At 37.4% G+C, this 14962-nt stretch overlaps 1 protein-coding gene across 1 annotated transcript in view; it reads right to left on the reverse strand.

Moving 5' to 3' along the window:
- The window catches only part of BRAF (B-Raf proto-oncogene, serine/threonine kinase), an 81140-nt gene that overhangs the window by 16898 nt on the left and 49280 nt on the right, over positions 1 to 14962 (reverse strand). Inside the window, exons 8-12 of the mRNA XM_062589855.1 lie at positions 7861 to 8020; positions 6188 to 6224; positions 1981 to 2117; positions 1209 to 1326; positions 624 to 708 (exon numbers count right to left, since the gene is read on the reverse strand). Of these exons, the coding sequence (XP_062445839.1) occupies positions 624 to 708; positions 1209 to 1326; positions 1981 to 2117; positions 6188 to 6224; positions 7861 to 8020 (537 nt within the window). The remainder of the gene's footprint in view (positions 1 to 623; positions 709 to 1208; positions 1327 to 1980; positions 2118 to 6187; positions 6225 to 7860; positions 8021 to 14962) is intronic.

Raw genomic sequence — 14962 nt, forward strand, 5'->3', positions numbered from 1 at the left:
TTTCAAACAACACACACAGGTATCCGTGCTAGCATACCCCAGTGAGCCTCTCTTTTCACAACTACAGGCTTAGAATTTTCAAGACACTTCTACAGGGAAAAGGCTGAGCATCCCCTTTTTACCATGCATTTTACTGGGGATGCTCTTCCAAAAGCAGCACGCAGCTCAACACAACAGCTTCCCAGAGGCAACAGGTTTCTTTCCAGTTTGTTTCTTAAAACAGAACTATGCTCAAGACAGTAATTGGGTGCCAACAGTCTTCTCCAATACATATTTTATCATATTTTGTTGATGGATCCTTTAAGAACTGAACTCAAGACAAATACTTTCTCTGAGAAAGTACAAGCAGGAAACATGAACAAAAGATCAAGAAGTGACTTCATGAGAAATACATTAAAAAAAAACATCGAGAAGAGTCACTTTGTGAAAAGAAATAATTAAACAGTATAGAATATGGGCAGTGGTGCCTGGAAAACAACAGTTAATAAAAATTACATTTTCTGTTCAAGGCATCATCATGGAGGAGGAATAAGATCAATGCATTCTAACAGAAATACAAAATGCAATGATTACTTAAGCATAAATCTACACAGATGACCTTACATCATTAAAAATATTCTTACCTGAGCACTCCTACTTCGTTTTTGAAAGCCTGTAACTGTTGAGGTGTAGGTGCCGTAACATTCAACATTTTCACTGCCACATCACCTTAAAATAGCAATTTTTAAAAAGTGCTGTTGACTCAGAATCTTCAATTGTGAAAATGCTAACTACAGCAAATACTGAGATACTTTTTTCTAGTTATAGTGAAATCAACCACTACAATATTAAAACAAGTAAATAAGTAAAATTCTATAAAAGCATATAAGCACTATTCTTAATTTACTATGTGAATACCTAGCCGTGTCTAAGCTTTACACACACACACACACACACACACACACAGAGAGAGAAAGAGAGAGAGAGGGAGGGAGGGAGGGAGAGAGAGGGTCTTGGGATTCTAATTCAGTGAGATGGATACTTCAGCTTCACTAGTAACTGTGTTTCATCTTTACCCTGTATATTACCTCATTCACCAATAAAGGCAATAGTTGAGTGTTCTAAGCAGCTAGAAGTTCTTTTTAACACCCTGCTTTTTTTTTAATTTAAAAAGTATTCAGATAATGTCACTTTCTTGAGACTAACTCTTTGCCATGATGGCCACATACCATGCCACTTTCCTTTGTAGACAGTTCCAAACGATCCAGACCCTATCCTTTGTCCAACTGTGATCTGTCCATCTGGTATCTCCCAATCATCGCTTGAATCTCGTCGACCAAGGGTTTTCTTTATGTATATACATATTTATATGCACAAATTAAAAAAAAGAAAGAAAACATTTTAATGCCTGCTAATACAGGCCCTTTTAAAAAGATTTTATATCAGTATTTTATGCCATGAAAGTCTTTATTCTTTTCAAACTAGGCAAATATAAGACCTCAGGATACAGACACTAAATAATTTCCCGCATGAAGTATTTTTCAGAGACTTCTGGCAGTGCCAAACCAATAAAAATTGAGAAAAGCTTTTAACAAAAAAAAAAAGTCTCGTGACTAAGAATTAAAAAATAAATGAGGTTAAATATGAATTTAAAAATGAGGTCATCTTTATGTATTGTTACATTTGAGACTCATTAGAGAACATTCACTGTTCACGAAACATGGTGGGAAACGTTAAACTGTTCTCTGATGGCTAACTCGAATTACAGCGAGAAGCATACCAAGACTTTTGGGTGCAATACAGTAAAAGTGAGCACAGAGAGTGGTTTAAGTGCTTATGCATAGTCCCACTATTTCAATGTTCCACTATTTACTGGTTTAAAGTCCTTGATCATTACAATACTTGTCCTCAGAATAATTTCTGATTGCTCTGATAAAACAGAAGGGAAAAGAACATGGGCATGTGCTATAGAAGAATGAAAATAATCAATCTTTCTCTTACCATTCTATTTCTGTCTTCTGAGGATGAGGATGACTTCCTCTCCCGTTGGGGTCCTGGTGATTTCTGTAACGCTTTCACATTGGTGAGTGACCCAGGTAAAGAGGCAGGAGGGGTTGCAGACAAACCTGCAGTTGAACCTAGATTTCAGAAACAACATAACTTTACCTATGTTTGTAAGAAGCCCATTTATAAGAATGTACTAAGTGCAAGAATTGTGTTTAAGATGCAGTATCTCCAAATATCAATGTAAATGTTAAGAAGGAACAAATACATACTTTAGGAATGTTGTACTAATCCTAAATTAGTGCTCAAATCTCACTCAGGTAACAGGAAGAGGCAAAGTCTATAGCAAACATTCCTTTATACCAGACAGTCCTCAGTCTCTTGCTTATGAATTATCAGAAAGACACTGTATCTTTAAATAAAAATGTATTTTTTAATTCCACCAGTTTGACAAGAAAAGTAGTAGTATTTCTGTTAACTGCAGCTGCCTCTCAAGACTTCTTGTAGCTAACTTTTTGGTGGCTCAATAAATAACTGAGATACTGTACTTTAGAATTAAAACAGACTAAATGCAAAATGTAGAAATGTTTTCTAGCTAAGTCTCCAAGTGCCACCTCAAAAAAATTTTTGGCTGTTTTAAAGTTCTGTTAGCAGAGAGCTCTTACAAATAAAAGATTGTAGAAAGGATTATAAAAAGAATGCATTCTTCAGTTAGCTATCTGAAGTACATTCTATCAAATACAAAAAGTATAGTACTTTTGTAGCATACATGTTATGTGAACAAAGCTATGTAGAAAAATGTCACTAATAGGGCTGTGTTTCAGAGCTCCAATGCCTCTTTACAAATCCAACACTTAAACTAGACACTGTTTTTTAAAATACATTATAATTATTAGCAACAAGGTTAGGCTGACACTCCTAATGCAAAGGACATAAAATAGGGTCAACTGTTAATTACGTTTATGCTGCTCTGCTACACAATGTATGTCACTGCATGAGACCTCCAACACTCTAGTGCGTTCTCTTACCTCAGTGCTTTGGGAAGTGGTGGAAAACAGTACTCCTTCCTCATATTCCTTCAGAAGCCCCCTTCTTACCTAAAGAGTCTCCTGATGTCAAAGTGAATTCAAATTCTTCTAACTTTTATAACCAGTTCAGTCACTCTGGGTGTACTAATTTATCAGACTATATTAATCATTGCCTCTCCTAACTGTGCTAAAATCCATCCAAGTGGAAGTGCCCAATGACAACATACCAACATAACAAAAATGGGATGCTGCACCCACATCTGTCCCACATGCTAAAGTAGCAATAACGATGCATATTGGGCATCGTAACAACATTTACACATACTTGGAAGCCAGTGAGCTAAAGAATGGCTTCCACATGTATATCAAATTAAGTGTATAAGGCTTAAAAAAAACAGGAAAAAATTTCCCAAAACTTACTACGTTACAGTTTTTCTCTGTAATATCAAAGTTCTACTAGAATTACATTGCAGGTACAGTAGAGTCTCCTACTGAATTTTTAAATACAAAAAAACACTAGCACAATATTCACCCTTCAGTGAAAAAGGTTACAGCACGTGGTAGAACACTATGGTTATCTGTTCATAGTAGTATCAGAAGGCCTATTCTCCAGGATACCACTGGACTTAAGTTATTATCTGGGACTTTGAAGCTATGTTTAATGTATTCCATGCTGTAGTTAGTTTGCTTGTTGGGAACACCTATCTTCTTAAAAAAAAAAATCTGGTACAATTTTGTAAGTTCATAAAGTGAACTGCTCTTGATGCATTCTGAAACAAAAGTCTTTGAAACAGCCAAGGTGGTAGCATTTGAAAACCACACACTACATGCACTGAATTACCCATTCCTGCATGAATACATAGAGATATTAATATACCATGCTATTACTTAGTCATTGTTTTTTCCAGTATACGAAATCCCAAGATTTCTGGGATTTTGTGTAATACAACAGATCCATTGACAGCTTTAGGCCTGAATTATCCCTAGAGCCAATAACATGTGAAAAACATAAGTCTTATTTTGTGCGGTTCAGGACACAAATATTTCACTGGAAGTTTACTGAATAAGAATTACATAAGAGCCTGATCTGGTATAAATCATCTAGTGCCCCAGTATGGTAATAATAAAACTCCCAAAATACGAAGTATTTAGCAGAAGCTGACATTACTTGAAAAGCTTGAGACCTAACAAGTTATCAATGGAAATGTTTGCAACTCACAATTTCCTAGACTACTTTTCAAAACAAAGAATATTGCATATAGAAAACTGTTAAAGCACTGAACTGACTTAAAATGAACAGTCAAGGAAATTCTAAGTTAAGGATGCCACTTTGTCTTTAAAACCATCCCAATGAAATCCAAGAACCTTTGTTTAGAATATTATGTTAAGGTCTGTATAAAAACCTCAACTACGAAATTCCTTGCTTTAGAAGATTTAAGTCAGACTTTATTTAGTCATTTTCAAGCGTGTAAGGGTGAAAGTGAGTATGTGTGAAAAGCACATTCAAAGCATTCCAGCCAGGCCAAGCGAAAAAAAAAGAAGTGTTTTGATAAAACTCACACACTTACATACACACGGTGTGAGGGTGAAGCACAAACAGCATCTGTGGATTTACTTATTTTGTTTTGGGTGAAAACAAGAAAGAAGAGCCCAACTACCTCTGAACACTGGGCCAGGCTCAAAATCAAACACTATTTCACTGGGGACAGAATGAAGGAGGGGACTGGGAGTCCGGGATTGGTATTTCCGAAGACAGCGCATCAGCTGGTTCAAAGGGGCTGTTAGAGAGAAAGAGACGGGCAGGCAGAGACAGAAAGACAGACACATAGAAGAAATGAAAGAAGTCATGGGAAATAACTAGGATGCTTTGACTCCTATTCATAGATTGCTTCCGTACTTTGAAGGAAAAAAAATGTCAATTATTGAAAACATTATTTCAAGAATGGGAACAGCCAATAGTTCTCAGATGCCAAGCAGACAGTTTATGATCAGAAGTTAAAACCAACATGATAGCAGAACATTTAAATGCTGGACAAAATGGGCAAAACTGTGGGGAGCCACATCTATCAAGACATAGGAGATAGTTAAAACTGGCACCTTTAAATTAGTATGCTTGCAGGATTAGAGAAAAATTTTTAAAAGGTGTTCTACTGCTGGCATAAGAAAAAACAGCTCCCCCAAACACAAACCAGTAGGTAGGCACTGTCCTACCAGCTAGGAGTTTCTGATGGGAGAAAAAAAAATAGTGATAGCTCGTGGTACAAAACCTTAAAGATCAAGATGGAGTGCATCAAGATAGTTCAGACTTTGCTTATGGTCAAAGCAAGTCATAATTAATAGGAGACGACTGTGTTAATAACTTGGAATTGGAGAAACTGTCACATGCCTGCCCTCTTTACTAGATACAGCCGTATCGTTTCAAAGGCATAAACACAGTGTATGAGAAGCCCTCGCAAGACTTTGACAACCAATGGGAGAACTGACTTCACAGGCCTGTGCATAATATGTGAAGAACAATAAATCCCTGTTCTGGCACTAGCTCTCTCTTTACAGTGTATTGAGGCTGCATACCACACCGTTACTGAAAGGAACATAAACAGACCTGGTTTTAACTTAAGGTCCTAACAACTTGGTTCCAAGATCAGCACAGGCATGCAGTACAGCAAAGCAGCATCTTCAGCAGGGGTAGAGGGGGAGAAGAAGTGGAGTATTTCATGCTGCTTTAGGATGCAGCAGTTCATACGGAAGGTCCATTTACTGTGTCAACGGACTTCAAACAAAAGCCCTTTTTGTTTCCATGGGTGGAAGGGTAACAATAGACATAAAAATCTTTGAGAAACTGTTGGGAATTACAGCATATCTGTGTGCAGTTGTGTGAGTGAGAGAGCGTGTTTGAGAGAGAGGAAAAAATACAAGTTTAAGACAATTTTAAAGCTACAGCTAGATACTCTTTGAGACTTTTTCTCCTTCTGTCTCCCCCACTGCCAGAATGACGGGCAAATGACTCAAATTTTTGTCAGACAGATATTAAGATCATGGACAAGCAAATGCAAATTCATTTCTTGTTCTAGTCATATTCTCCCTGGTGTCTGTGTTTTGTAGAAGTAGACAAAGGGAAGGGATAAAGCAACCGTGGAATTAAATACAGCACAGGAGCTAGTTTAAACACTACTTACCTCCCTCTCCTCGTAAACCCTGGTCCCTAATCAAGTCCTATAAATAAGGGGGAAAAAAAAGAAAACTGTATCCAATTCCCATAATATAGTTTACATTACAGAACAAAGAGGGGAATTAGGGAAATTAGGAATCCCTAACTATGTTATCTAGTGAATAAAAGTTGTTTCCTATCTTGACCTACTAAAAACAGTAACTCCAAAGAAGTAGTTATAACAACTATTACACTTTTCAAAATGATTTAATTTAAAACAGCATCTCCCAGCAGCAAATTGAAAGGCACACAACAACAGATGCTGACAAGAAAATAAGGATTTAAACATGCAGCTGGCCAAAATGCAAGAAGAAATATTAAACCAAACCTTGTAGTTGTATTATTGCCACAAAAAATATTTGAACTTGCATATTGGAAGCTGGAACATCTATTTCCTGTAAATAAGTCAAATGAATTCTGCTTTTTGGTAACCAAGTGCCTCATCTACATACCCAGATGCACTCTGTTCTTTTCAGAAATGATTAATTGCAATAGGTGCCCTTCACTTGCTGTCTACTGTTAACAGAGAGTTTTTTTACAAACTGTTCATACTGCAAATAAACTATAGTAAGAATAGCAGTTTTCTGAACAGAAAACAATTCTAACAAATTCCATCCATAGATCCATTTTCATCATTAAGGGTTTATTTTGTTTTATTTTATTTTTTAACATGAGGGTATCTAGGCTATGGTCATACAATTATTTCATTTCTTCGTACAATTGCTGTGTTGCTGAAATTGCTGGTCCTGCCTCTTATATACCATATTTGCTATATACCATATGCAAATAACTGTGCAGCAACACTCTTCAACAGTCAGCAAATTTTTCACCTTTCCCTCAAAACAAAAAGGATTTTGTGCTTTGTAATGTCCAAGTAGACTTCAAGACTGCTCACCTGACAAGTGAATAATTTCTAAAAAATGGACTCAAGGGTCAAAAACAACTCATGTATATCAGCTAAATTGCAAAGAGAATGTTGTAACCAATATTTTGAAAGGTGCTTGCTGGCATTATGCCTAATATCAATCATTATTAAGTATTACAATTCAGCATCCAGAAATTTCAAAACAGAGGAAAATACATTAACTGCAGCAGTTTCTGGACACTATGAAAGAATGTTTACAATAAAAATCCAGCTTTAGCTCCTGAAATCTGAAGCAACACTCAGTAAATCTGAATTCAGTTTACTGCAATAAACACATCAACTTCGATGCCAGGAACACTTCCCTTAAGTTCAAATATTAAAAAAAATCTCTCACATAATGAAATATATAAATACATAGAAAGGTTTTCAAGAATGGTTACTAGCTTTCAGATTCTTAATGCTATGGTACAGCTAGCAGCACAAGCCTTGGGACTAATCATAAAAAATCAGTGATGGACTGAGATAGCACGGCTGTTTGAAAATCAAAGGACAGGACTGTCAAAACACAGTTTCTGCTTTTGGAGAAGGGGTTATTTGTGTTCTCACAACTCTGACTAGCAAAAACCTTCTTATCTGGTGTCTATGAAGATTCTGAAAGAGCATCAGGAATTAGCTTAAAAATTTAGTATTTGTGTGTGCACATTACAAATTAATGCACCGATACGGGTAAGGAAAAAATATTCACCATTTCTGACCTAAATGTTCTTAATACTTACATCAATATTGACTGGCTCGATTGTATTGATGTGAACATTAGGGGCTGAAGAGGATCGGTCGCGTTGCCCAAATTGATTCCGATGGTCTTCATCTGCTGGTCGGAAGGGCTGTGGGATTGGAATGGATTTTGAAGGAGAAGGACTAGGGAGAATTGGTGGTCTGAGAAACAAAGTCAAGGAAAAAGAGGATTTAGGTCTACAAATGGCTTCAAATACTGCATAGTGGGTGTGGTAAATCCTTTTCAACTACGATAATACATACATAATAAAGCTGGTCTAAAGGCCTGCATAAAAACAATTTATAATGAATGATCTCTAATCCCCCAGGATCAATTGCAACAACCCTCCGCTGCACGAACTACCCAATTACATGGTTGTGAAAATGCCTGGAGTTTCCAAAACCAAATAATAATAATAAAAAAGCCTAACAAATCCACATCATACCTAGCTAGTAATACTAAATTCTGATGTAAAAATTAATATGGCCCAACATGCACTGCAGACACTGAGATGCTCTGCAGTTTATTAATATCATACACACTTTTTAATGGCAACCATTGAGAACTAAAAACGCTAAACATCTCACATCAAGATCACAGTTAAAAGATGTCACAAAATTGTAAGGATAGGATTGATAGGATTACTGTGCAATGAAGACAGACTGAAAACGGAATCTTGGTCAATCAACATAATATTATGGCCAATGTAATATGAATTATTGATATCAAAGTAAAAATAAGCACATTACCTTTTAACCTCAACCTTCAGAAAATAATTTTGAATAGTGCAGCATTTTAAACATTATTTACAGTGTTACAGTTAGTCAATGCAAGAGATTTGGCTTGAAAAATAGTGTTCAGACTATACAAATGAATTTTTCAAAGAAATGCAATTGCTGCAGGTCATAGATCTAGATAAAGTATTTAATTTATAGGACCATGAATCACATTTAAAAGAGAAAACATCTAAAACACTTGCCTTTTCATTTGTAAGAAGGCAGAATGTCACTTATTTGGTTATCCTGCTATTTTGGTAAAGTGCAGTAAATCAGCATTCATCTCTTACTCAAGTCAAGGTCAATCGCTGTTAAGTCTAATGATTCAATTTAATGGATATAAGGCAAAAGTTCAATGAGAAATGCTCATCACCTTTCTCAAAGAGAATTTTATGCTTAAAATATACTGGGTAGCTAACAATGAGGTTTTCAGAACCTAGAGAAAACACAGCTCCTAAGGGAGGAGTGGAGTCCTCTAGCCATTAAACTACTCCGTGGGTTACCATGCCCACGGAGGCAACGTCCACAGGGAGAAGCTGCAGATACAACCCATACAACAGCCTATAGCAGCAAGAGGGTTTTGGCACCATCTCCAGTAAGCGACCGCTCCCTGGCCTGTCCAAAGATACTTAAGGGCTATTAACGTTCTCAACGGGATCTTCAATGCTTTTCTCAGAAATGGGTCTGCTTTAAAGACTATTTTAGAGACTATTACCCTATCTTTTATAACAGATTTTACAGTTTGGCACAGATCCCCAATACAATCAGTACCCTAGAAGTACCTGTTATCTTTTCCTTCCTGGCCAACACTCTCACAATCAGAAATACAGCATTTATCGATAAGTTCAAAAAACAGTCTAGTAAGTCCTACTTAAAAAGAAGAAAAACCCTTGATTATGTTTATGGAGTGGTAAGAGAAGAGAAGAGAAGGAGTAGGTAGGGGCTTAACTCTGCTAAATTTGTTTTAGAGAGATAATGATCTATTTTCAGATGACAGAATATGAATATTTTTATATTGGGAAGCAATGAACTGAAATTGCCATTAGGTGTATCTTGGAGGAAATGCCTCCAACAGCCCAGCATTTGGGCTAAGAAAGTGCTCTGAATTTCAAAAATGTCATTAAAAAGCAGTTAGTGTGAATATGCACATACTAAAATTTTCCTCTAATACAAATGAGTGAAATCTTTTCCATTGTGAATGAGGAAGTGTTGAACTCCTGAACATTTTAATACAGAAATCACACAACTAGAACCCACCTCAGGAGATGGGACACTGCACAGACATGAATGCAGGACTTGGCTGGTGTTCTAAGACCATATTTTCTCATAAAGGCAAGTGTATCAGAAACTGCACAGAAAGATTGCTGAAGAAAAGCACAAAAATTGCCTTGGGCTGGCTAGGACTATCATTGTTGGGATAACTGGCTCCTGCTTCAACTTCCTGTGACTCCTTGGCAACAATGAAATCTAAGGAAATGTGCAACAACAGCCACCAGACCACGGTGCTGGGGCAACGACGAGTGTGCATTTAAGCTCTGCCATAAAACTAAAGCAAAAGCAACTAGACTTTCTGTAATTGCGAGTAAGCCAAAGAAGAAAAAAATCAATTGCAGAAATACTGTTTCATTTGCATTCTCTTTTATGAGTCATAAATGGTCATCTGCTAAGCGAAACCACAAACACTTCAGTATTTCTGGTTACAGGTCGTCAAGCATAGCATGCTGCTGTTAGAGGATCTTTTAAAACAATCTGAATTGCTTTTACTACTTATTAGATTTTGACTGAAGAAAGTTCAGTATTTTCAGGAGAAAACTACAGGTTGACACCAAAGCCTCCTTTTTTGGATTTCTAAAGTATTTTTGTAAGAGTTTCTGAGCTTTAGATGCCAAGTAATCCAAAGAAGGAAATCTTGTAAGCAGTTAGCCACGTGCTCCATCTATACAAGCAGGATTTCATTAATGAGTGACCTTGGGATACTAATAAAGATCTGGTTATTTTTGCAAAACATGAGCATCCCTTTAAAGAGGTAATCAGTGAACAGAAAGACAAAAGTAATTTGCTAGTTTGAGTTCACAAGTTTGGGGTAGAGTGAACTGGCAGCTGCTGGCTGTGTGCAGCAAAGGCTGCACCCTGGTCTGCATCTATGGGGCAGAAAAACCATCACAAAGAACACAGCAATCCTCTTGGCTACCAGAAGCCCACTCTTAACAGTATTTTAAATACTGAGAGAAGAGTGGAAAAAGGGACACAGGAGCAAAAAGGAGTAGCCATCACAATTTGGGAGTAGGGGACATTGTCTGTTCTAGGAAACAGCTATAAAACTAGTTCTGTAGGCTATGCTGCAAGTACAGGCTGGCTCTAAAATGACAACAGTAAGCGCCAGCAAACAAATTGCCAAAAATTCAAGAGGATCAGAACACAGCTGCTGCAAAGAACTGTTTACTGTGGCATCCATGTAGCAGGCTGGAGCTTAGAGAAGCAGAGCAGTATAAGCACCAGGATTTGAGCTGGTTGCTCCCATGGCCTTTGCGTGCAGTAAACAGCCAACCTCCTTGCTAGAAGAAAACTTCTACAAATAAGGGCAATATTCAGATTGATTGAAGAGGGTATACCACCTTACTGTGCACACTTTCTTCAAGCCTTCTAGGTGGGTATTCCTTTAACAATAATTCTTAGCTTTCCAGGCTGATAGAGTTAATTAATTAAGTTTTAAATGTGCTATAACCATACTGCTTGGCAGTATGCCAGAACATGCTTTCCTTAGACCATGTATTTGTTATAAAACACATTGCTCCCTCCTCTTTTACGAAGACAAAACAGAAAGAGGTTTTGTCAGGAAGTGGAAAAGAAAAGTAAGCCAGGAAAAGGGAACATAACCTAATTTATGCTACTAATGACAGACACATGCAGATTTTAACCCTTTGTCAATGATAAATGTCAGTGTGTCCACAGACCTACTGCGCTACAAAACTAGGTCCACAGGAAAGAGGAAGGCAACTCAGAAAAGTGCCCACAGATGCTACTAAATATGTAAGTGATTTTATGGTATCATAACTCCTTATATAGTACATGCACAATTCCTTGCAATGATACAAGCTAGGTCATCTTACAAACATGAAAAGCAAACTTTAATACAAATTTTCCTCAGTTTCCTTAAACTCACCAACAGAACTTGTCATGTATTTAAGAACTGGTCTACTCAGGAAAGATTTGTCTTAACATAGGTTTAGCTTGGAGCTCAGGAATTTTATTCAAAAAATTTTTTGCTGCTAAAGTGAAAAATGCCCATTCACATAGCTTCGATTATAGTAGTATATGCTACTTCTCTCTTAAGTGAAAGCATTTCTACTGCACTGCATTTTTTTTTCTCCTCTTTTACACAATACAAAGCCTTCTGAACAAGGGTGTCTCAGTATGATGGTTAGCCACAGGGCTCACAGTTTATCTCGTGTAGATTGCAGATACCCATCAGGAACTACTGCAAGCAAAAACTTGTGTCAAACTAGCAGAGCTTTTTTTTGGTTCATACCAAAGTTTGTCTTGCTTTGGTTTCTGATGCTGCCATTAGCCAGGAGCATGGCAGCACTTTCATTTTCAAACATTTTTTTTTAAACTATTAAACATCCTGAGTATAGTGCTACAGAGTATTTCAACTGCAGCAGCAACCAGGCAAACTGCACATTTGTGAGTCAAACATTCTATAATTACTGTGGTACCCCAACGATATTGCCAGAAAAAAACAAAGCAATTTCTTTCTTTCCATACCTCTGCAACCTGGAAAGGGTCAATAGCATCAAATCAAATGTATGTTTTTTGGACAAAAGGACAGCATTGCAAGTTTGTAAGAACAAGCTACGTAAGATCACTTCCAGAGCACCCTACACAGAAGTCATCTAAAAATGACACAGCAGAAGTCTTTAAGAGTCATTACTTAGTATGGGTTACTGCATTTTTCTAAATCATGATAACCTGCTCCTTTCATCCTTGTCAGTTTGTAGGTGATAGTATTTGTAAATCAAGTGCTAGCACTTTCACAATGTTGTGCATTAACACTGATGTTTGGGTCCATGTCAAAGCTTTGCAATATTTTCATAAAACTTCTGCCAGCTTCATATATATAGGGCTATCAAGAGAAACCACATAGCTGCCATTTGTTCTCCAAACTAGGGCTCAGTTCACTAGCATGTTTTTCCAAATATCCAAGAAATTTTGGGGAGCAAGAGGCTTTCCCCTCATATTATATAGACTAAGGATGCTTTTTCTGGCACCAGGCACTTTTCTGCTAAGCAAGACTGCATATCAGGTTAGATATCATAGGGAGTTTGCTAACATTTAGACACAGCAGTCTGGAAAAGGTCTGATGCCAGAACCTTTAGCGAAAAGCCTCATGTAATGAAACACAAAGGTTTTCTTCACCAAAGCACGGATGGATTTAAGTGATGATGTAGTACTGTATGTAATCGTGCAAGATTTCTGTTTTCTTGGCTTCTCAGAACCTGTTCTAGACAGTAAAATACCTTCATCTGAGGCAGAATGATCAGGAAACATTTGTAAGACTGAAAAGAAAGCAGAGGTGTTTAATCACAGGCTAGAGGCTACTATAAGACGGGCTGGCAAACTCCCCAAAATGGTGCACAGACTATCCCTCCTTTCTTAAGGTTAAGCATGTTGGGAAATGTTGCTTTTCACAATGTTGTCAGCCTGTTCAGTGGCAGTATCCTGCCTCACGCAAAGCAGAGGCTTTAAGCTCCTACCAAGTCCAGCCTGCCTCTGTGCTATTTAAAATCTGCCCATGCACCCCCACCACCCATTCCATGGGTTACTTACCCTGCCATACAATCTGCCTCATGAGTTTGCTGAATTTTGCCCAACATCATCTGAGAGAATAGATGGAAGTAGAAAAAGACAACTTTGGAATATTATGAAAAGCTAATCTCTCTCCTTTTCATATATCTCTAAGATCCAGGGAACTGCGTTCAGAGAAGCTCAGTGCTCATACTTGATGAGCAAAGATACACAAGAAACTTTATGATGGTGCAGTGAATAAAATGAATACAATGTGTTATATACAGTTTGCGTATTTCAATTTTATTACAAATGGCTAATATCAGGGAGACCTACACTTTAATAATTCTTTCCAGCTAAGTGCAAATTATAAAGAAAATTACTGCTTTAGCATAAAAGAATGGTGCAAATTGCAAGAACTAAAATGCGACAAAAGAACTAAAGTGGAGGCTGAACACATTTGTGCAGGGGTTTCAGAAATGTGCAGGTGGGACCATATGCACTCCCTTATCTCAGGGTAGAACATCTGGAGGGACTGTCTATTGCTTACAATTGGAGGAACGAAAGGCTACAGGGCTAGGCTGGTTTAGGATGTTACACATGAGCAAAGTGCAAAGTTCTCCAGCATGCTTGTCATCTTTTGCATCATGTCCAATGTTCTTTTTCTGCATGTCCCTTTCTTTCCAATTGCTCCATATGATCCCTTGACAATCTCTCAGCATGTCACATATGCCTTTGCTCTTGAGCTTGTCTTGCAACACGAACTCTTCCCTTCATTCTTTGGGCATTTTGCCTGCTGCTGGAATCCCTTCACAAGGCTAAAGATGAAGAAAGATGTTTGCCTTCTCTTTCCTCAGGTTTATCAACCAATTAGTAACATCCCCTCCTCTGTAGGCTGTGCCATGCAAGATGCTAGGAGAACAGAGAAATCAAAGGAGCAATTATTAATTATGATAGCCACTGTACCAACAGTGAAAGAGTTAATTCTTCATATTTTCAATCTCCTTCCCCAACTCTAAGATTTTTTCCCCTTACACTCTTCCCAGTCAAAATCACCTCAAAGACTTTTTTGCTTCCACTTGGGCCCTTTTCCCATACCTTCTGCAGTACCCTTTAACAAAACTTGGTTCAAGAAAGTAAATGTTTTTAAAGAGAAGGTGAGTAATTTTATTTACTCAAATTTCAGAGAAATCAGTATTTCCACAACTGTGTCTTGAAGAGGCCAAGAAGTATTATTAAAGAAAGGCAAAAGAGTAACTGGAAAAAGATACGGACAGTGCTTTGTTCTAATATGATAGTGTCTGTGCTGCTTTCATCACGGTAATATTACAAACACCAATATTGAAGGAAAATTGCATGATTTTGTAAACATGCATACTAATTATGAACACCAGCTGGTAATCATAAAGCATGTTCCAAAATAAAAGGAATTCTGAAAGCACGATATATGCCTTATTTTTATTTACTAAGGAAACCACAGCAAGGTAAAGAAAGCAGAAGATAAAAAGATAAAAAGCTTTTACAGCTCCTGCAACCACAAGC

Source organism: Rhea pennata, chromosome 1 (genome assembly GCF_028389875.1).
Source record: "Rhea pennata isolate bPtePen1 chromosome 1, bPtePen1.pri, whole genome shotgun sequence".
Taxonomy (NCBI): Eukaryota; Metazoa; Chordata; class Aves; order Rheiformes; family Rheidae; genus Rhea; species Rhea pennata.